At 39.4% G+C, this 24,718-nt stretch overlaps 1 protein-coding gene across 8 annotated transcripts in view; it reads right to left on the minus strand.

The window, feature by feature from the left end:
* MAP3K4 (mitogen-activated protein kinase kinase kinase 4) overlaps nt 1-24,718 on the minus strand; it is a 126,705-nt gene that overhangs the window by 72,945 nt on the left and 29,042 nt on the right. For all 8 annotated transcript variants that reach the window (XR_013416143.1, XR_013416141.1, XR_013416142.1 and 5 more), the window contains exon 2: nt 11,365-11,555. Coding sequence is in view for 4 of the 8 variants with exons in the window: in XM_015137644.3 (XP_014993130.3) it covers nt 11,365-11,555 (191 nt within the window). In the remaining 4 variants the exon portion in view is untranslated. The remainder of the gene's footprint in view (nt 1-11,364; nt 11,556-24,718) is intronic.

Here is a 24,718-nt window from a genome sequence, read left to right on the forward strand (position 1 = left end):
CAGTATATTACACAATTTTTTGAAATTTTGTGTTCACATAAAGCAATGGTTTAACATTTGGACCGACACAGTATGTTTAAGGAAAAGCAAATTGGGAAAGGAGCAGATGGGACAGAGAAGCTTCTTTTTTTTTCCCCCCAAAACATAATCCAAGTTGGTTCTGGAAAAAATATAAATGTATACACCTTCGTTTAAATAATGATGCAATTCAAACTTAAAATAGACAAACTCCAGTCTAGCTACTGTGCAAAAAGGATATACCAATTACTCCACCTCAGCAGTAGCTACCTTTTTAAAATAATAGACTTGTGACAGAAGGAGAGACAGGGTGATTTGGTTTGGATGTTTGCCCCCTCCAAACCTCATGTTGAAACGTGACCCCCAATGTTGGAAGTGGGGCCTGATGAGAGATGTCTGGGTCATGGGGGCAGATTCCTCACGGATGGCTTAGTGCTCTCCCCATGGTAACCAGTGAGTCCACACACTATTAGTTCATGTGAGAGCTCTCTATTGTTCCTCTCTCTCCATGTGACATGCCTGCTTCCTCTTCACCTTCTGCCATGAGTAAAAGTTTCTTGAGGCCTCACCAGAAGCTGAGCAGGTATTGGTGCCATACTTGTATGGCATACAGAACCATGAGCCAAATACACCTCTTTCTTTATACATTACCCAGTTTCAAGTATTCCTTTATAGCCAACACAAAATGGACTAACACAGAGAGTAAACTCAACAGTGCTTTCTGGCAACTGATGACCAGTTAGGCCGCTATAAAATCATAAGGGACTTATCAATTAAGGGAGACCTGAGAACAACATTAGGGTATTGGGGGGTGGGGGAGTCTATAGACTTAGATACAGGAATTTCCCTGAGCATTTTACATTTTGTTTTTACCCACTCTGACATGACTAAGGAACTTTTTAATAACAACCAAAAGCCTATTACTAATGGACAGGTGTGCTTGTTTGTTTGGTTTCCTATTAATACTAAATTTCCCTGCAACTAACAAAAAAGTCAAATGCAAACAGAGCTTCTGAAAAGGAAAATGAATAAAAAGTACAGGGGTTAGATATATAGAATGTTTTGTTTGGCAAGTTCTAATTACAGCACTACAAAAACAGTTCTAATAACTTAAGATGAATGGGACACCTGATCTCCCAAGTGACTATAAATTAAATGGTATGATTTTTCATGCTGCTATAAAGACACATGCACAGGTATGTTTATTGCAGCACTATTCACAATAGCAAAGACTTGGAACCAACCCAAATGTCCATATATGACAGACTGGATTAAGAAAATGTGGCACATATACACCATGGAATACTATGCAGCTATAAAAAAGGATGAATTCATGTCCTTTGCAGGGACATGGATGAAGCTGGAAACCGTCATTCTCAGCAAACTAATACAAGAACAGAAAACCAAAAACCACATGTTCTCACCCATAGGTGGGAACTGAATAATGAGAACACTTGGACACAGGAAGGGGAACATCACACACTGGGGCCTGTCGTGGGGGGGGGGGGGGGAGGGAGAGCATTAGGAGATACACCTAATGTAAATGACGAGTTAATGGGTACAGCACACCCACATGGCACATGTATACATATGTACCAAACCTGCAAGTTGTGCACATGTACCCTAGAACTTAAAGTATAATAAAAAATACATAAATAAATATAAATAAATAAATAAATGGTGTGATTTTCGTAGCACAATTAAAGCAAACCTCTGGAACACTTTTTCCTTCGGCCAATCACCAATAATTCCAGTAAAATCAGAAGAATATAAAACATTTTTTAAAAAGAAAACTTTACAACGAAACTGTAAAGAACCAATGACAAGCAATATCGTTCATCTGATGGATATAAGACAAACAAATGAATTCCCACCATCTACAACTAAAAATGGCTCTTTAGAATATGTATTAATCATATTTTTAATCAAACTCTTGCAATTTTTATGTTCTCCAATATATGTATTTTCCAAATTTTAGAAACCAGTCTTATTAGAGCTCTCAAATGAGATGTAAACAGATGAATAATCTTTAAGTATGAGACGATCTTCAGAGCAATGATGACCTAGAATACCAGACAAGTCAGCAACCTGAAGGGGCTTGAGATCATCTCATTCAAGCTTCTCAAATTTCAGTGTATGTTCCGAATCACCTGCGTTTCTGCTAATGGGCACATTCCTGGGCCTGCTTCCACTGTCTCTGACATGGCTACAATGGCTCCACATTTGGAGAAATTGCTTTATCCAGCTTCTATTTTCCAGGTAAGGGCCTTACAGACATTGTCGTAATGTTCATAACAATATGATGATGAAGATTACCACAGAACACAGATGTTTAGACAGATGGTTAATGTTAGAAGAGGGGTCCTAGCCCATGTTGGTGCCACCACACCATCCTTGGACTTGTCAAAGGTGCTTGCAAGGCAGTACCAACTGACCAAGGAAAGGCTAAGACAGTGAGTACCACAAAAGATTATGTAGGGCTAACTAGTCTGTAAAGGCTTAAAGTAAAAGCAAGTACTTGATTTGGGGCCTTGAAGAATGGAAGCTTAAATAAGGGAAGCAAAGAATGCAAGAGCGTATCTGAAGCCAGCAAAGAAGAGCAAGAAGAGACACAAAGGCAGCAAAGAAAAGCGTGTGGCTGAACACCGAGTCTGTATATGGAAGCCTGGAAACACAAACCAGAACCTTGAAAGTCAGGCTAAGTTTGGACTAAAGAGCTGAAATATGGATTTAAATCCACTCTGGTTGACATAAACATTTCACTAGCTATACAGACTGAATCTGACTTGTAACCATTTTACCAGCTCCATTTTACATCAGTATGATATTCTTTAAAAATCAAACATTCTAATTTCACTACTGTTAGCAGATACACACATTTACACACACATAGATAGGCACACGCATGCATGTACACACACATACACCTTGAGATATTTCCTAACAGGGACACGTGTGTGTTTGTGTGTGTGTACAAATTCTCATATAAATTGCAAAATATTTGCTCTATCTCTGTAATCCAGCTATGGCTGATGACCATCCCGCTATGGCAGTACTAGAATAGAAATGCAAAATGAAGCTGATAATGATCACCCAGCAACATTCTGAAAAGGGCTTTGGCTTGGGTGTCTTTTAAATTCCTATTTAACCTACTTAAACTATGAGATAAACTGAATGTACTTCCTTCTGCTATATTAAAAAGAAAACAAACATTGAAGGAAAAAAATGGTTTGACGGTCTTTCTCTTAAATCAAACTTAAGAAGAAATAGTTATATTTGACTAAATATTGTCCAAAACTTATCAAAATCTTAATTGCTATAAATTGGTAATGACTACCATTATCCAAAAGTATAATCTCAAATAACACCACAGCTAGCTCCTGTGGTGTTAAATTTAATACTCATCACAGTACGAAATGAAGCCTATTTACTGAGTTCATTTTAGTTTACCTGGTAGGTTACATCAATTGGGAAGTCAGAGAGCAGACTTCCAGGTAATGCAGAGCTAATCATCCTTACCCAACACTCAAACAGTCTTTAGATAAAATGCCTTTTTTAAAACTGTCATATAAATTAAGAAAGTTTTCCCAATAAAACAGGAATTTTCAGCTTTTGGTGAAGGCTGGGCCATGAGACGCAGCAGTCATTCTGTAGTACACAGCACCTTGTCTCCCCTGTTCAAACATACACTAACATCCTGCTGCTAAGAAGGGACTGTAGATATAATTAAAGCCCTTAGCCAGCTCATTTTTGTTTAATCAAAAGGGAGATTTTCTTGAGTGGGCCTGACTTAATCACATAAAAGCCCTTTAAAAGAAGGCCTGAAACTTGTGGTGGTGGCACGCACCAGGAGGGTCAGCTACTCTGGAAGCTGAGGCCGGACGATCACTTGAGTCCAGAGGTTTCAGGCCAGTCTGGGCAACATAGTGAGATCCCATCTCTAACAACAACAACAACAAAAAACAATAACTGAAGGCCTTTACCCTCCCTGAGAGCATCTGCCTGTCCGTGGGTGGGGTCTGTCCACCTTCTGTCCATCTGGTATCACAAGTGGTCCACACCTGAAGTAGAGATACCAGTTTCTGCTGGTCAGCTCTCCATGTAACAGCCACACTGGTCTAAAAGGTCCAAGACAAGACACTGAGCTTAGAGCCCTGTACAAGCTGTAGTGGGAGTGGCTGCACAGGGCAGCCCCACTTGAGGCCCAAGTGCATCTGGGGGCCATGCCCCAGAGGCATCTGAAAGATGATTTCCTGTGCTCCTGAAAGTCACCAGATCTAAAGCTGCTGCTGCAATGGCCATGGTCCTCTCTGGAGCCTTAGCCCACAACAGGCTCCTGGCCCTACCCTTGTTCCCATACCAGCTGGGCCCCTAGAGGCACGTCCTCCATGCAACAGCCCTGCAAATGGCCATATCTCAGGGGTTCACTTCCTTGCTCCCTCACAGATGCCTGTGGGCTGAGGGTCCTGGGCCTCAGCAGGGTTAGGGGAGGGACCAGGAATGACCGGAGCCTAGAGAGGCCAGTAGCCTGCACTCCAGCCCCCAGCGGCTCCTGTTACAGATAGTTACCCACAGACAGGTGCTGGGAAGGCATCAGCATGGTCAGCATTCACGGACTTGCCGACAGGTAGTCAGGTTGGGTCCTAAGAAAGTGAATCCCAGAGCTATATGTCCCTCGGGCAGCTGCTAGAGGTAGGGCTGGTCCTCCTGCTATATGCCCTCCTTCGAGGGCAGCAGTTCTAGCTCTGCTCCACCTCGGCCTTCTACCCACAGCCTTCTCCTACTCACGCTCTGGCCATGGCTGCTTCAGCTTCTCCTCCAGGTGGCTCCCAGGCTTCTGATTAGGTCAGCCCGAGGAAGACAATCTCCCTTTCATTAGCTCAACACAACAGGTTAGGGAGGTTAACTGCACCTGCAGAGCCCACTGGCCAGCAGCACGGAGAACAGTGTTTGATCAATGGGGAGAAAGTGGGTGCCCCTCACAGGAGTTGCTGCCTCCCTTCTATCTCTATCTGCACAAAGATAATATCCTCTTACTGAACAAACTTGTTGACATGTATGAACCTTTAAAAAGTCATTTTCTGTAAAACCAGCATATGTGGAGTTGGGGGAGTCTGTTCTTGGCTAGTGTGGAAGAGACCTTGCGTAGGCTTTGCACTGATTTTGAATTTGCTATGCATCTGACGACTTTATCCTTTGAGTGCAACTCATGTCAAGATGAGCAGTTTTGTTAAATTCGTGGTAAATGTTATCTAGGTCAATGCTTCTTAACCTTTTTTGGGTCACAGACTACATTTGCGAATCTGATGAAAACTATGGACTACTTACAAAAATGCACACATGCACATAATAAAATCTGCAGTTTCTGGGGGACCACAAACCTCATGACTGCAATATAAAGGAATAGGGCTCTGATAACTTGAACTCTCTTTGATTCTTCACATTTTGTAAATAGTTGCATTCAATTAAATACTGTGATTCAAGTGAGACATTTCTGAAGCTGTATATATCTGTGTGTGTGTAGGTTGCACACACACCATATAAATGTCTATATATTGTACTTATATGTAGCCTCATATTTCCAGTAAATTTCATACTGGCCTCATGCATTCAACCAAAACCCCCAACTATATTCTCCTTAGTAAAGATAAATGTAAAATGAGAAACAGGCAAATTTAAACAGCTAAACTGGCAGTTTAAAATTTTCTATATTAATAGTATAGAAAATACAAAGAAACAAGATATTCATACATTGTTAGTAGAAGTATCAAAATGAATAGTACTTTTGAAGAATGCACAATATCTACCAAATTAAAACACATATTACCATTCAATACAGCAATTCCACCACTATCTACAAAAATACTCCATATATGAGTAAAGATAAATGAACAGAGATGCTCCCCACAATAGTATTTTTTGTTTGAAAGTATGGAAACATACTATAGGGAACATGGTTATAATGATCCAAACAACACTTTAGTTTCAATGTGCTTACAGAGAACAATGGCCTCCACCTATTACTAAGTAGAAAAGAGCAGTTATATACTGGATGTTCTAACTCAACTAACTTTGTAAAATTCCATAATGCTGTATTATGGTGTGCATCTCTCTTATCTTTAGAAAACTAAGAGCTTATTAATATACAGGCATTCTTCTTAGTACCAGTGTTTTATCTCTAATTTCTCCTAACTTCCCATTCTAACATGTCACTGATAATGATTTGCGGGAAATTAGCACTATCATAATTCCATCAAATAATTTCAATGAGTCAATTGTCTAATTACACATATGCACCACGATTAGGGCTACCAATTTTCTCAACATCTGAATTTACAATTATAAAAAACAAACACATGACATTAGTAGCTACTGAGCCTACAGCGGTAATAACATTTCAAGAATCATACCCGTATAACAGTTCATGAGCATGGCTACCATAGCTAAAAAGCCAGTATTGCTGGTTAGTATCTCTTCCTCTAAAGCGTCCCCTCAGTTACCTTTCTGGGTCCTTATATTACTTCAGGGATGCACCTGATGTTTTTTTTTTTTTTTTGCATTTTTGTGGGTTAGGGGCTAGGGGACGCAAAGATAGTATGACTGACCAAATTCTAATTCCCCAAAGCTTTACAATGAATGCATGTAGCAGTTAACTTCTCAAAGTAATCAACAAACCCCACCTGGTATGGCTGCCTTGAGCAGTCCCCTCCCACAGTGAATTTTGGCCAGCCTCATGGAACTAAGAGAACACAACAGAAGTGATGCTACACAACTGAGGAAGCTAAGGCCTCGAAGCCCTGCAATTTCCACCTTGGTCTCTCAAAACACTTGCTCTCAGGAAAGACAGCTGCCATGTAAGAAGTCCAATTACCCAGGGACCATCCCAGGCTAGCCATGTGGAAGGTCACATGGAAAGAAACCCGTGCCAGCCAGCCCTCAGCTGTTCCTGCCCTCTCAGCCCAAGTAATAGACACACGTGAGTGAGGGAGCCATCGTGGACGTTTGAGATCCAGCAGACACCATGCAGATAAAAAAATGAGGGCTCAGACTTAGGGCCCCAGCCAAGCCAGGATGTTTCCAGCCAACTGAGCTATTCCAGCCAAGCTTCCAGACATCCTGGACAGGGATGACCTGTGCCTTGCCTACACACCTGAACCACAGAATCATGAGCAATAAAATAACTGCTCTTTCATGCTACCAAGTTTCGCGGTGGTTTGTTACACAACGATAGATAATGTGAAAAATGCAAATGTTATTGGTGACTGTTTGTTTAAAAGATGAGTCCAACTCTGACCACAGTTCTAAAGTTAATAGTATGACTCAGACAGCCTTTGCCTGTTGCAGTGAGAAAGAAATAACGTAACAGTTCACATTTCCTTGGACAGCTTTTTAAATAAATCTGACCAATCTAATTAATTCTAAAAAACTCCTCAAAATACTGAGGGGGCCAATATACTATTATGAGTCACATGCTAGTTTGAAATACTGGTCTTCCTGACTCAGCCTTGAGGTCACAGCACAAATATCACTTGTTCTAGAAGTCTTCCCAAGCCCAGGTCTTCTCAACACTGCCTCCTGTGTGCATCCAGAGGGGTCTGTACTGTTGGTCATTTGGGTACTCCCTACTTGACCTGGAACTAGGTCTTATTCATCTTCCAAAAGAACACATGCCTACGGAGTCACTCAAATGCTGATTCAATGGAAAGAACGGAGGAGAAGGAAAGAAGGAGGAAAGGAAAAAAGGGAGTGAGGAGAGAAAGAGTGAGAAAGGTAGAAGAAAGAAAAGAGAGGAAGAGGATGGAAGGAAGGAAAGACAGGCAACAGCAACAATAACAAAAAACTGTACTAGCAGCATACGTAGTGAGATAAAGCAAAGGACTAGGAAGACATACGAGGAAATGTGTAGTCCAGGCAGGACAGAAACAGGAACAGTAGCTACATGACTTCAGACAATCATTTAATCTAAAACTCAGGGTCCTAAAAATGGGAACACCATTTAATAAGGATATGTCAACAATATAATTATTTAATTTTGCTTTAAGATTTAAGTCAAGAAAAAAAGTAGTAAGTGTTGGGAAGAAATCCTGAGTTTACAGCCGGGCACGCTGGCTCATGCCTGTAATCCCAGCACTTTGGGAGGCCGAGGCAGGTAGATCACCTGAGGTCAGGAGTTCAAGACCGGCCTGGCCAACATAGTGAAACATCGTCTCCACTAAAAATACAAAATTAGTCGGGCATGGTGGCGTATGCCTCTAGTCCCAGTTACTCAGGAGGCTGAGGCAGGAGAATCGCTTGAACCCGGGAGGCAGAGGTTGCAGTGAGACAAGATCGCGCCACTGCACTCCAGCCTGGGCAACAAGAGTGAAACTCCATCTCAGAAAAAAAAAAAGAAATCCTGAGTTTACAGTAATAATGATGATAGTTAATACTGAATACATAATCCTCATGACACTATAAGGCAGATGATTTTACAGGTAAAGAAAATGATATATGGAGGCTGCATATGCAGAAGGTGGTGGAACCAGGACTGGAGTCTGGGCGATCGAGTAACCAAGTTTCTGCTTTTGTCCACCATGCTGTGCTGCAATAGTCTGAGAACAATAAATTCTCAAGGACTATTAACCATCACAACACAAGACTAAAACATTAAAATGGCCCACCTGTCTACTGCTGGCATCTCACTTCCACCTTGTCTTGGTATTCATAAACAAGAATGTTGGCAAGAAATAATTCACCAGCTGGCATACACGTGAAGCTACTTTCTAATATACACGTGGCTGAGACATTTAAAATTAAAAGCCGTAAAACTGCTCTGAGCCAGTTTCCTTAGCCATAAAATAAGCACAGGTTTAAAGTCCTTTATCTGAAATGCTTGGGACCAGAAGTGTTTTGGATTTTGGAATATTTGCATTATACTTTCCGAGTAAGCACCACAAATCCAAAAATCCGAAGTCCAAAATGCTCCAATTAGCATTTCCTTGGAGCATCATGTCTGTATTCAAAAGGCCTCAGACTTTGGAGCATGTGGATTAGGGATACTTAACTTGTATAAGACCAACACTTTACTGGGTTATTACAGTATTCAAAAGATAATTCTTTTGAGGTGCTAAGCACAGTGCTTAACCCACAGTAAGCACCCAGTAATTGCTAATGACAACTGTGAAGACGCTGCTACAAATGATATAGCAGACATTTAAATTAAAAGTACAGGTTATTCTGTGACATAAAAAGTTCATAAAACATTAAATTTAAGAAGCCATTATAAAGATAGTACAACATAAACATATATAGCAAAAAGCTATGGAGTCTGTAGTCAAGCTTTTACAAACAGTAAACGAAGCTACTTTTGTGTATCAGGTTCAATGGGTGATTTTTTTTTTGTCTGTATTTTCTGAATTTCCTGCAACAAACACATTATCTTTTGCAGATAAGAAAAAGAACACGTTATTAAGGATTTTGGTGTCCTGGGTCTGCTATCAGATAGCTATAAATCAAAGGGTCTGTGAGCATTAGCTTCTTCATCTGAAAAATGGCAGGAACTTGAGCAAGCAATCTCTGAGGCTCCTTCCAGCTCTAAAATTCTATAATTTCATAAAATAAACAATTTTAAAAATTGTGGAGAAAAAGGGCCAATCCTTTCCCTTCCCTTTATCTCTCTCACAGCCCAGCAGGACAGCAGAACCTCAACAAACATCTAGTGACTGGTTGTCTCACTGATTGGTGAAAGACCAAAAAGTCAACTCAAATATTGCCTTCAGATAAGCGTAACCGCTGTTGCCTGTACTAGGAAGAAGTCCAAATAGAGTACCATGAGAACTAGTGGTACAAATTAGTCCTGACACTATCTCAAGCCTTCTGGACTTAAAAAGAGTTGCTCTGAAACCCTGGGCCTCAGTTTCTCAATGTATAAAAGGGGAAATTGTGTTCTCAACTCATGTTCGAAAATAGTATGAATCAACAAGAAAAAGCAAGTGTACTACCGACATCTTCTCACTTTACTAACACAAAGCAAAGATGTATTAACTAATGTTGATTCAGTAGATGCTACTTCACTGATTCCTACCATATATAAGAAACTTCTATAGCCATTTGAGAAATTTCTTTGAGAAAATGCACAAGAAATGATTTTCAAGATGACAAATTGCAATGGGAAGTTTCCAAAGGGGTAGGTTAAAAAATTACAGCAAATCAAGTTTTATAAGAAGTATCTTATGTGGAAAAATCATTTGTGGGAAAGACTCTTTCCTGCTTGGGAACTTCCCTTGGATAGGATCTCACTCAAGCAAATCAACACAACAAAACCCAATTCTCTTGCCCTCCTTCTCTCTTGAGGAAGGGCTCTGATGGGGATGCAAAGTGAAGATGCCACTAACAGCCATCAAAGCTCAATATATGGAAGAAATCTACAGAAAGAGGAAGCAGAACAAAGAGGAAGAACGAACACAGACTATAGAAAGGGAGAGGTAGAAATGAGTGTGAGGTCAACAGTGAGAAATTTCTCTGGCAAGAGGAAGACTAAAATCCACATGTCATGCAGTAATAGCTGAATAAATTCCAGGAATATATGGCATTTGTTTTAGGACAACTGGTTTGCTAAGATTAACAGGTAAATTCTAAAACCACAAGGTTCCAGGCCATCACGTAGGGCACAAGGAGGATACAGTGCAATATCATTCAATTCATCTACCACAAAAAAAGAATAGTTACATCCCACTAAAAGGAGGCTGGGGGGAAAAAAAAAGCACGAAACTCTCCGCTTCTAGTAGAGCAATATGTGGACTTTATGATCCTAAAGAAAGAGAAAAGTAGAAAGCAGGTTCTGTCATGGTTGTTAGGTGAGGGGTACCATCTAGTCATTGTGCTTAGTGCGAAAAAGAGAGCCCTATACCCTAAAGGCAGCACCCCGGGGCACCAGCAGAGAGCAGAGGGAATCCAGGGGAAGACAGCCTGGCTCTGTCTCTCCTCAAATCCCCAATATACCACTTCCGGGCAGAGAGAATCTAGAAACTTCAGCCTAAGAGGCTGAAAGAACAGAAGGCCATCTATCCCATGGAACCCGTAGCCATCTTGGATTAGCACACTGGGAAACATTTGCCCTCTTTCACATCTTCAAATGCCTCGCGCAATGCTGGCTTTAACCATCCTCAGGACAAACCTTTCTATCTCTGGAAAACTATGTGTCTCTTTTATTAACACTAACAGTAATAATTCAAAAATAAAAAAAATGGAACTTACCAGGAGCATGAAAATCAAATTAAAAATAAAAGAAATTGCTAACCTTATTGTAGAAAGAATCAATCAAATGCCATGCCCTCTTGTACATCTTTTTTAAAGTACAAGACTCACCTTTCAAATTAGACCGACTGGCTGGCCTCCCCACATTATTCCTCTGGTGTTTGGTTGACATGCGTTTAATCTGTCGAGGTGTGCTGGGGGGAGAGTTGCCATACAGATTCTCTGTATTTGTTTCATCGGAGAAGTCCTCTGGATCAGACTCAGGACTCTTGCAAGCTGCATCTCCCAATGTGCCCTCTTGCCTATGAAAGACAGTGCATAGGGAAAACATTCAGTAACACAGTAAGTGAATTCAAATTTACGTATAATTTTTAAAATAATTCTTTGTGAAACTTTTGTACGTAAACATCTCTTCAGCACCGTACTTCTCCTCTATTTTTACCTGCAAAAACTCAAAAGGAGAACTATTCTTTCGCTTGAAGAGAGTAACGATTGTGACTGCTACTGCTCTTACCATGAACAAGGAGTACCACATGGGTGGGGCTGTTATGCTTTGTTTCTCTTGTTTATAGAGCTCTTTCTAACACAAAAGAAATATAGAACTAAAAACTTACGCCTTAAGGAAAAAACAGCGAAGGACGAGAAGATACAAATCAGACAGAACTAAAAATGTACTTATGTGCTAGCTACTGACAGTTTAATTGATGAGTGGGCAAGTTCAGTCCTGCTCTGAACTTCAGTGCCTCGCCTCTTTCTCTCTTCGAAACACACAGAAAACAGAATGTATAGGAGCACTTTGCTATGATCCACACAGCAAAGCAGGAAGTACTGAGAAAGTATGGCAGGTCCATTTTCTAAGTTCTCTGATAAAAATTACAGCACAGACATTACGTATGTATTTAATACCACTGAACCACTTGAAAATGATTAAAACATTAAATTTTATCTTATGTGTATTTTAACACAATAAAAAATTGGGAAGAAAAAAAAACCACAGTGCAGAGCTCAAGCAAGGTGCAGGGGAGAAGGATGCTGTAAAAGAGGAAAAAGAAAAATGTTTCTTTTCACCTTCAAAATGCAATTTCTCATTAATTTGTTCTCTAAAAACACTGCCTGCCAATTCTCTATCCCTAGCCAACTTCTCAAATCATCACAATTTTGACAAAGTTCTATTTCTACAAAGCTAACAAAATAAGATTTAATGATACAAATTGAGAGCCAATACAATTCTTAAAAAGTGAACCAGAAGGAATCAATCATGAAATTCTTTCCAAATATGCACCATCACAGTCTACCTCATTCTGAACATTTATAAAATACGCTTTATATTTTATAAACATAACTCCAAATCATATTCAGTATATAATCCATTTCTTCCTGGCAATTTGTATCTTGATATACAATCAAAGTTATTTCAAATTCATGAGCGAAACAGAAAAGCCACTCTACAATGTATGGTCCATTATGACTGAATTAGATCGACAAAACTGCAGAAAAGAAATTACCTTTTGAAAAATAAAAATGTTGCAGAATTATAAAAATTTACAGAACTGAAATCTATAAAAGACCCCTAATGGGTCAAAAGCTGATTTTTTTTTTTTTTTTTTTTTTTTTTTTTGAGACAGAGTCTTGCTCTGTCACCCAGGCTGGAGTGCAGTGGCGCAATCTCGGCTCACTGCAAGCTCCGCCTCCCGGGTTCACGCCATTCTCCTGCCTCAGCCTCCTGAGTAGCTGGGACTACAGGCGCCCGCCACCGCGCCCGGCTAATTTTTTGTATTTTTAGTAGAAACGGGGTTTCACTGTGGTCTCGATCTCCTGACCTTGTGATCCGCCCGCCTCGGCCTCCCAAAGTGCTGGGATTACAGGCGTGAACCACCGTGCCCGGCAAAAAGCTGATTTTTTAATAACCGCATTTTTAAAGACCACTCTAAATACTTCATGATAATACACACGTGCTTCTAAACATGTGTGTACATGCAAGACATACAAGTTAAATGTCCTGAAAGCTAACTTTAAACCATGTGCAAATTTAGAAATACGTTTTAAATGCACCTGCCTATTTCCTTAAACTACATTTATAAGTCTCATAACATCACACAACGAAGTGTAAACTTACAGATTAACTTGAAATTTCTTACACCCACTTCTTCTATACTCACTGTGTAATAGTTGATTTGACTGATTAAAGAACATGGCTATAAGCACCAAAATCATTTATTTATTTTCCATGTGTTGCAGTGGTTAATAACAGTTTGGAATGGTAAGCAGCATAGGCTTGGTGGTGTAGTAGACCCACGTTTAAATCCTAGCTGTACTGCCTATTAGCTGGGCGGACCGTGGACAAATTTTATCTCTACCGTGTACATTTACAAAATAAGGATAATAAATACTTAGACTTATACTTATTCCTATGAGGATTAAACCCAATAATGAATACTTAACCAAAGAGTCAGAATATAGTAAGTGTTCACTAAATGCTTGACACCACTCATATTACAGGCCTTGGAGGTCACTGTGCTCACTGAGAGAACCTGAGTTCTTGCTCATCTGCTTCACCTTAAGAGAGAAGCTCACCTAGGAGTTCAGCATGGTATAGGCCTGGAAGCGCTTCTAACATTTTAAACATCTTTTGAATTCTTTCAAACTCAATATTATAAGGTTTCTGTTTTCATTTAATTTCCACACTAATATACTTAAAGGAAACGCCAAGAAAATACTGTATTTTATTACTTTTGAATCTCCAGGAGTGTCCAACATAGTGCTCTCAAACATTCAGTGCTTTTCATAATAATGCACATAAGAATGGTAACTGCCAGGAAACTACAGCACAAATGTTTAGTCAGTTAAATACATCAAAGCCAGACAGCAGGGAATACCAGGATAATTAAAAAATGAAGTCAGATACGAAAAAGCAAACAAAATCTCTTTCAAAACACATCCTTTGTGGTGAGGAGGAATGTGAACTCAGAAGCTAAGGCCACATCTCAGCCGTCCTGGATGGGTGAAGCATCCATTACTGAATCTTTCTAAGACTATTAAAACTAATAATTTGGAATTTTAAAGGTCTACATTCTAACTATTTCAGGAAATTCAGTTGTAAAGGTTTCTTTAAAAAAAATTAAAGTAACGGAAATAAAGGGCTATGAAAAATATAAAATGGTCTGTTTTGCCAGTGTCTGGCGGTACCGTGTGGATGATGAATTAATGCAACGCAGAGTGAAAGTGGAGGAGAATTTCTGTGAAGAGGGACTGACAATATCAAACCCCAGTGGCCCAAATGTCAAGCCCCTCAACCTGAGGAGAGTCATGATCTAAAATGACAAGCACAGCTGATTTTTAAAAAATAAATAAATAAGTACCTTTGTGGGATCTACATTGAGTTCTGTGCTTTAGCAGATAAAGAGGGTCTAAGAAAGTATGTATAATAAAAAGGCTAACTTTTATGAAGACTTAACACTGGGGACCCAGAAGAGTATTTGTGTTGTACTATCTTCCAACTGTGGACAAACTGTTTCTCTACATGTGGAAAAATTAATGTGGCTGTACTCTCAAATAAAAGTACAAGAATAAATCCTTGTAATAATTCTACAGAAGCTAACAATCCCTTGTTTTCTGATCTGCATTTATTACAAAACCAAAAGTCATCTGTCTTATCCTTATACATTCACATAGACACAATGAACAACTACTGACTTCAAAGTATTTCTAAACTATCTAATTATTCTAACAGTAAATATTTAAAAATCACACTTAAATGAAGATGAATACTGTCATAAACAAAATATTAAAATAAGACAAAACACAGTATATTTTATCCTTTCTTACTCATTAAGCATCACAGAAAACGAGTTAGGAAAATGTCATATGGTACTACCAGCCACTATACTTATAATTCATAATTAAAATGAATTTAATACTTTCTTAGGATTTACTTAATGTGGTCAACATGGTATTCTCACTTGTTGGAAAAGATGCTCGTTTACATTCCATCCAAGCAACTTAGTAACACCTACGTGTCAGAACAAAATCCAACAGTATTTAAAGAAACTTTCTTTTAAAGAGTCTAGCACCTAATACATAAAATTCACAAATGTTTTCCATCCTATCAAAAAATTACCAGCCAAGTGCAATGGCTCATGTCTGTAATCCCAGCACCTGGGGAGGCTGAGGTGGGCAAATTGCTTGTGCTCAGAAGTTCGAGACCAGCCTGGGCAACATGGCAAAAACACATCTCCACAAAACAAAAAACAAAAAACAAAAAAAACAAACAAACAACTAAGCAGGTGTGGTGGCATGCACCTGTGGTCCCAGCTACTCAAGGAGACAGAAGCGAGAGGATCACTTGAGTTGGTGCCACTGCACTCCAGTCTGGGTGACAAAGCAAGACGCTGTCTCAAACAAACAAACAAATAAGCAAAAATACCAAAGAAAAAAATATATGATCCAAACCAGGAGAAAAACCTAAAGAAACAGACCAGAAATGACTCAAGTGGACATTATAAAGATGAAAAATATATCTGAAATATACTCTGTGGGTTTAACAGCAGATCAGACACAGCAGAAAAACATCAGTGAACTTGAAGATACAGCAACAGAAACTATGGAAAATGAATCAGAGGCCGGGCGCGGTGGCTCAAGCCTGTAATCCCAGCACTTTGGGAGGCCGAGGCGGGCGGATCACAAGGTCAGGAGATCGAGACCACAGTAAAACCCCGTCTCTACTAAAAATACAAAAAATTAGCCGGGCGCGGTGGCGGGCGCCTGTAGTCCTAGCTACTCAGGAGGCTGAGGCAGGAGAATGGCGTGAACCCAGGAGGCGGAGCTTGCAGTGAGCCGAGATGGCGCCACTGCACTCCAGCCTGGGCAACAGCGTGAGACTCCGTCTCAAAAAAAAAAAAAAAGAAAATGAATCAGAAAAAGATTGGGAGAAATAAAAAAACAGGGTACCAGTGCCCTGTGTGACAATATCAAGCAGTTTAACCATGTGTTATTGGAGTTCAAAACTAGAGAAGGAAGGCACAGAAAAACATCTCTGAGGAAGGACTGAACATTTTTCAAATCTGGAGAAAACCATAAGCTCACAGATCCAACGAACTCTGAGCAAAAGAACTATAAAGAAAACTCCCAGTCTGTTGTAATGTACATCATAACCAAATTGCTGAAAACCAATGATGAAGAGAAAAATATTAAAAGCAGCCAGAGAAAACTTAGTCTGGGAGCCTTAGCTTAGAAGTAACATATAACAAGAGGGAAAGAAATCAAGCAAACTTTTATTCTTTTTTCTTTAAAACAAACAAACAAAAAAACACTTATACACAAAATCTAGAAAAATACTAGTGGTAAGTTCAAAAGAACTTGCATCATTTCAATGAACTAACCGTAAGCATCCAAAACCTCATTTTGTAATCGTTCATGTGAGATGAGCTAATGTGGTCAGCTGACCACTTCAGAATGTTTACATGGACACCAATGATTTGGGATGAGGAAAGTAGTACAAGGCCTACGTCAGCTGCCCTGAAACATTTGTCTTACTTGTGTTTAATAACATACAAACGTGAAATGTCTTTCTGGTACTAAATTTCTGACAGTCACGTAAAACAACATTTCACTCTTTTACCATAAAACCCTGCTAAGTACTATTATTACACTACAATCTGGTCTAGGCAAAGTATGTCGCGAACTCAACCCAAGGGAGTTCGGTGTAGGTTTTAAAGGAAAAATGTGTGAAAAGAAAACAAAACAAAAATTCAAGTTACTTGGGGTTAAATAGTTCTACTCTGACATATTAGGTAAACCACAATGGTGCCTGAAATAGCTATCTGTAAAATGATGAAGTCGGATTAGATGAGTCTGAAAACATCTGTGGTTCTGCAAAAGCCATCCCTGCCCCCCAACACCACCCCGGCCGAAAAAAAAAAAAAACAAAAACCAAAACACTTCATTTAGCGACATCCTTCGAAATAAAAGGATATTTTATCCACTTGTGAAGTATAATATTCATCTGTGTGAAGTTCTCTCATCTACCTCCACTTCCACCTATTCTCTATTAGGTAATAAGTATTAGGGAGATTTCTGCTATTGGGGGAAAGAGAGGAGGGATATAGGCAGAAGGGATAGATTTTCTAGGTTTCTTTTTTCTTTAAACAATTTGTATAGCTTGCTTGGCCTGCAGTATTAATCAAAGGGAGCTAAGCTCAGTTTGAGGTTGTATTTTTGGTTCATATTAAAAAAGCCAATTTATTCATAAGTTATCCCTATTACACGAGTCAATTTATCAATAAGTTAGTTATCTTTATCATCAACCTACAGTTGAACATTTATCAGCTCACCTCCAGGTGAACGGTCAAACCTTGAGCTTATCCAACATGTACTATCTTAACTTTTGCACTGATTCAGAGCATCGAGTCTTTACAAACCTAACTAATCTTGGTTATTTTTAAAGGTAGACATTTAGACTTGTTTTTTAATGAAAATTCATCTTTTTAAAACAAACGTAGATTAAAACACACACACACACACACACATTTCCTATGGAAATGAGTAAGAAACTATCTCCCCAACAATTACTGAAGAGCAGGAGCTTGTCATCCTTACCACTGCTTCTCCGGTGTCTAGAACAGTTGCTGGTGCAGATTATGTGCTCAAAACTACTTGCTGATTGAACAAACACATCAAGTTAAATAAGTTTATCTTTTACATTTTGGATTTAATCATTATCCAAATCCCTTTAAATACATAACATTTCACTATTTTTAAAATACATTTTTTAAAGGCTACAAAAATGAAAGATTGTTGATTTTTGACAATAATGTTGTTTAAGTGATTCTGTAACCCTGGGTGCAAAGATGACTCTCTACTAACCAAAATGACAGCAAAGGGGTATGATGTAGGCAATGTTTTGGAATCAGATTAACATGGGCTGAAATCCCTATGCCCCCACACTTACTAGTAAGAATACAAGTTTTAACCAAATTATTGTTTTCTTGCAAACACTTTAATTTAGAGGTTTTATCCAATGCTACTGGAACTTGTGGCTGGACAGTTAATTAAACATACATACACGAAAAACACTAAAACTGAAACATGCAGACAAAAAAACAATATACTGTGGCAGCTGTTACTTTGGTGGTCCTTGACGAAACTGGCCTCCTCATGGTCACAAACTTGCATATCCGCTCCTGAATGTGGAATGACTTTGTGACTGCTTTAACCCATGCAATGTAGCAAAAATGACACTGGACCCCTCCTGGGCCTAAACCTTAAGAAGGCCACCTGTGTACTCCTGGGAAAGCTAGCCACCAGGTAAGGAGCCCAACTTAGGTGGAGAAGTGCATGAAGGAGAAGCTAGCTAGCTCAAACCAGCAGAGCTCCCAGCTGACAGCCAGCACTAACTTAACTTGCTAGCCTTGAGAGTGAGGCTATTTTGGATCTCCATTTGTCCCTGCTCTGCAGCCAACACCATAAGCAGCAGAAAAACCACTCAATACCATGACAGCTAATAGATGGTTTTTATTTTAAGCCATTAAACATTGGTATGGTTTGTTAAACTGTAATACATAACTGCCACACACACAAACCTTACATTTTATTTTTGCTTCAACCCATGAATGGGTTTTAATCGACCACCACTTTGATGAGGGCTACAGCCTTGTCTTTCAGTGCGGGTCCACTGATGGAAGTTCTGAGTCAACTTTGTGGCTTATCAGATGTTGCACAATGCAGCATCTACAATCTCCACTCTATTTCTCTAAAATACAACAAAAATTTAAATACTTTTGTAGAGTGATTTTTCTGGATGTTCATCATTTTTTTTCCTAAGCGTTCACAGTTCTCTCTTACACCTAATTTGATGGCAATTGTTTTGCATGTTACTCACCTATACTGACACTTTGCAAAGCATTCCAAGTTAGTTTATATAGAAGCTACAATTCTCTTTCACACTCACATTTCATAGATTTGTATAACAGTCTACTGAGTTATACAATCACAATTAAAAAGTACAGATCTAAATAGATTTAGGAACAAACCAGAAACTCTTGTTAAGTATACAGCTCAATTGGTGGGGACAGAAAATCACTGCCTGTATCACATTCTATATTCTAGAGCAGCCTATTAGCTATCAGTATTCATGATGCTGTGACCATTAGTTGGTAAGTTTTATATAAGAAATGAATAGGGCCGGGCGCGGTGGCTCACGCCTGTAATCCCAGCACTTTGGGAGGCTCAGGCGGGCGGATCACAAGGTCAAGAGTTCGAGACCATCCTGGCCAACACAGAGAAACCCTGTCTCTACTAAAAATACAAAAAATTAGCTGGGCGTGGTGGCGGGCACCTGTAGTCCCGGCTACTCAGGAGGCTGAGGTAGGAGAATGGCGGGAACCCAGGAGGTGGAGCTTGCAGTGAGATCAGGCCACTGCACTCCAGCCTGGGCGACAGAGCAAGGCTCCATCTCAAAAAAAAAAAAAAAAAAAGAAAAAAGAAAAGCCTTCCTTCTTAGACTGGGCCTGACTGCAAAACAGTGCAGCAGGGAACACAGGTGGGAGCATGTCCCTGAAACAAGGAAAGAATTATGACACGTCAGTATCACCGTGGGTACATTCTACCATGAAATGCCAACCAAAAAATATTCAAAGGAAAGCAACAAAAAATAAACATTGTGATTCATTCACACAGTTGTTTTAGGCTTAACTAAAGAGAACCATAGGGTTAAGACAGGAAAATTTGGAAGATAAAAAACTGTCAAAAGCTGGGAGGAAAAACAAAGGGGCTTATGCCAAAGACAAAACATAAAAGAGTTTACGGAGAAACAAGAAAAATGTTTAAAACTTTAATTAAAGGTTAATTCATTCAAGAATGAATTACAATCTTCTATCCACTCTCTTTTCTTGCAAATAAGAACATTTTTAAAAATCTCCTTATTCTAAATTAAATTTACGTGTGGAAAAAACATTTTATATCATTGGCATTCTTAGAAATCAAGCAACTGAAGAACCATCTCTGTAGGGGACAGATGAGCTGCCTGGATCTCCTTAGCTGAAGTTACTTTTTCTTAAAATTTGCATTACAAAATTAGTTAACTGTAAATATGACCTAAGACACACATCACACGCTCAAAACATTTGTTCCAACTGCTGGGAGGATAAAACAAGGAAATACGAGCATATGACGTATTCTCCCAAAGTATTCGGAGAAGGAAAATGGAAACTAGAGAGGGGAAGGCAAACTAGGACAATCTGGGCACAAAAATCTCTCATCTTTGCTTTCACAGCACAGAAAGAGCTCGTTTATCCAGGGACTAGATCTTGGTTTCCAATACCATTCTCCAATAAAGAGAATTTTGGAGAAATGGCTGATTGTGGGACTAGGGCAAGGAAGGTGCAGTATAAGCCTGAGCATCCTGCATCACCAGCAAGTGAGGAATATTCAAAAACAGAACCACCAGGTATGTTACAGAGACACAGGAGCCAACTCAAAGAGCTCTCATTTGGCTGAAGCTGGGACACTTTGAGCAACAAAATAAATGAGGTAACACTGGATTACAACCATGAGCCCATACTGACAACTACTGAGTGGGTGGATGAATGGATGGATAGATAGGCAGGCAGGCAGACAGATAGTCTGACAGACAGGTACATACATACATACATATCTCCTGTATAGAAAATAAAAATCCAAATAATTTACATACTTCCCCTCAAGGAGGTGGAGTTGAACTCTCTACTCCTTAAGTGTGCGCTACATTTTTGGTGACAGAAAGGTGGGAAAAAAAGTAACGTTATAATGGAGTAACCTGACAACAAACAGGCGGTCAAGGTTAACCTATCAGTGGTAAGCCATGTTGACAGCACGTGCCTCTGATATGATGACAAAGTCACTTCATCTCTGTGATATTCCTCCTAAAAACCCATAACCTCAAACTAAGACAAAATCACCTGACAAACCCAAGTTGCGGGACTTTCTACAGAATACCTAATCATTACTTCTCAAAACTGTCAAAGTCATCAAAAACAAAGTGTGAGAAACTGTTACCAGCCAAGAAGAGGCTAAGGAGACACACTAATGTGGTCCCTGGATGGGATCTGGGAACAGAAAAAGAACATCTGGGGAAAACAAATGAAATCTGAATAAAGTTCTGAGTTTAGTTAACAATAAAGTGTCGATATTGGTTCATTAGTCGTGACAAATGTATAAAGTTCTATAAAATTTAATAAAGGGGGAAACTGGGCATATGGTATAGGGGAATTCTATGTACTATCTTTGCAACTGTCTCTAAATCTAAAACTACTCTAGGGGCTGGGTGTGGCGGCTCACATCTGTAATCCTAACACTCTGGGAGGCGGAGGCGGGAGGATCACTGGAAGCCAGGAGTTTGACACCAGCCTGGACAATATCGTGAGACACACATCTCTGCAAAAAAACAAAAGAATAAGCCAGGTTTGGGGGTCCACACTTGTAGTCCCGGCTACTCAGGAGGGTGAGGCAAGAGGATCGCTTGAACCCAAAATTCCGAGGCTGCAGTGAGCCATGATTGTACCAGTGTACTCCAGTCTGGGCAACTCAGTGAGACTCTGTCTCTTAAAAAAAAAAAAAAAAAGAAAGAAAATTTAAATTAAGCTATTCTAAAATTAAAAGTTTATTTAAGACTAATTACATTACATGGAACAGTTTCATGACTGCTGAAAAATCGTGATGTTACTGTACAGGTAGGTATAAAAGACTAAGAGCCAAAACTAAACTGAAAAATGTAAAATTATAAAATTAAGCAATTCTTTATAGATACACTGATAATTGTGGTTGTAAACAGTTTCAAAATGATAGGCTGAAAAAATGCCATTTAAAACAGTGACTGCCAAAACTGGTATGTGCATCAGAATTTTTGACCTTCTTGTTAAAAATACAGATTTCAGTATCTTCCACAAGAAATTCTGACCAGGAAGTCTGAAACAGGGCTTGGAAATATTTATTGTAACAATCATTACAGGAGCAACTCATCCATGGACCAGTGCCATAAACAGAGTCTGACCAACTGCCATAAATAATGTCTTTTGTTCCTACTTTAACGGCAAATTCTGCTCTTCCATTCTTATGGAGAACTTATCATTCCTCCTCCAGGAGGCTGAGTGAAGAAGCATAACCTAAAAATACTGATTAATGGCTCTAGGTCAGCATGATGGAAGACCATATGCAATGTTTTTCATAATGTGGTATTTAAAAGACTTCTGGAGGCACATGTATAATGTGCTTAAAGTCATTTATTGTTACAACTATTTTCTATTTAGGGCAAAATTTAGGTTTTCCATATTTACTATCATGATAAAGTTTCCTTCTAAAATAGACTTCCTAAAAAGAGAATAAATTTTTAAAAAAAGGAAAATAATATAATAGGTAGTACAAGGATACAGCAAAAATTGTAAGGTGTTACACAGATGGTGGAAGATTAAAAAACGCTGTACTAGTTCAACTCCAGTGCTACCTTTTGATAAAAAGCTGCAAGAGACAGATGAATGAAGATTCAAAATTAAGACAATGGTCAAAAAACAATAAAATAACATTAAATAGGAATAAAACATTTATACTTGTTTATGTTTTGAATCAGCTCTATAATTTGTTACTCACTAAGTTATGAAGAATTTTCACTCTAACAGTATAATTGCTATCATTAGGCACTGAGTACTCACCATGCTTGGTAAGCACTATGCTCGATATCATACACAGTCTCATTTCATCTTTACCAGAACCTTATAGAACCATTTTAGGGAAGGATCCTTTGCACAGGAGGTTAATTCCTATTGATGATGAGAGGCGCTCTGTTACATACTAGGTACCCAAGGACTCCTACAGGTACTAGCATAATTCCTAGGCCCCAGAGTAGGGAAAAGCATGGCTCATCTTGCAAGTGTCTGGGCCAGAACTGGAGTCCTGATCTAACTCCAAAGCCCAAGGCCCTCCCATCTTCAGTAGACCATTCACTTGTAGCTCACTCTGATAAGGATCACTTCTCCTGTGGGACAAAGTCCCTCCAGGTGGAGAGAGAGCATAGCACGAGAGAGAGACCAGGAGAAAGTATGGACTGGCAGTTCAGAGAGCCAGTTTTCTGGTCCACTCTAGGACTCACATCTTTGGTGAAGCTTTTTAGCCATCCTAGATCTCAATTTTCTCAGCAATAAATAAAGGTATTACTCTGGATAAGATACTGCATCTAAATTCAGTTCCAGGGAGACCTAGCTTGGCTACAAGTTAAATGAAAAAAAAAGTGGGGATTCTGCCTGGTTTATTTATCTGTATATGTCAAATAAAAGGTCTAACTGAAATCGTCTCTTTCAGATAGCTATTTATCTTCCGTACCAAATGCAGGGATTACACCCTGCCTTCCAGGAAGGTCAATGTTCTAACAGAACCTCATCAGATCAGGCTTAAGTCTCTGTTCCTTTCACATGAGCCAGGGTGTGTGTAGGTGTGTGTGTGCTGAAATAGAAAATGTGCTTTTTAAACTACAGAATGGTAATTTTGAATTAACAACAACTCTTTTTTTTTTTTTCATTGAGAACAGGATTCTGTAACAGATGAGACAAAGAAGATATACCAATGTGTCAAATGTACACCATTTTCTTTTATTCACTTTTGTTTTCTTGGGTCTTTAATAATATGATTGACTTACTTACAGTTGAAAATACACATTATCTGTTTCGTACTACACTGTGTGTCAAATAACACTAATAGCTCCTCAAGGGAAATCACTGTCATGTCTTTATTTCAACAATGACCCCATCAGACAAGAGGTGTGCTAAGAATAGAGGAAAAAACACATTACTGTTCCTGCCCTCATAGAGCTTTCAATCTACAGAGAACTAGAGAGTTAGCACAGAATTACATACAAGTGTATTTCAAGGACACTTATGAACTATGCTACGAAGGAAGATTACAGGGAACAAAGTGCTGGGACGAAGTCCACCAGCAGATAGGACCTAACCTGGAGACCTGGGAAGACGGTAACAAAGAAAGCTTCTCTGAAGGAGGAGCATGTCAACCAACACTTAAAAGTTCTGAAGAAATTGCCCAGAAAAAGGAGGCAGAAAGTGGGGGCCGCTAAGACAGAAGGAACAGCACGTGCAGAGGATCTGAGGCAGGAGAGAGCAGGGCTCAAGGGTTCATCTGAGAGTGAAAGGAGCTCATGATGACCCAGGGCGGGCAGGGCAGGCACAGAGTGAATCCGAGTCCCAGAAGCAGCAGGCAGGAGCAGGAACAGACTACGTTATGTCTTATCCCCAATAGCTTCTGTCTATACTCCAGCAATCAAGACCCAAGTGACCTGCTGGTAGCTAACAGCAGGAAAAGAATTGTTCACTTGAGAGGAACAATGCTTTTTGGAATTATAAAATCCTTACAAACGGCAAGTTACTATCTAAGAGGGAATAAAACATGACCCAACATCAAAGATGAAATCAAAGATACACACAGGTTTGTC

This window comes from Macaca mulatta, chromosome 4 (assembly GCF_049350105.2).
Source record: "Macaca mulatta isolate MMU2019108-1 chromosome 4, T2T-MMU8v2.0, whole genome shotgun sequence".
Taxonomy (NCBI): Eukaryota; Metazoa; Chordata; class Mammalia; order Primates; family Cercopithecidae; genus Macaca; species Macaca mulatta.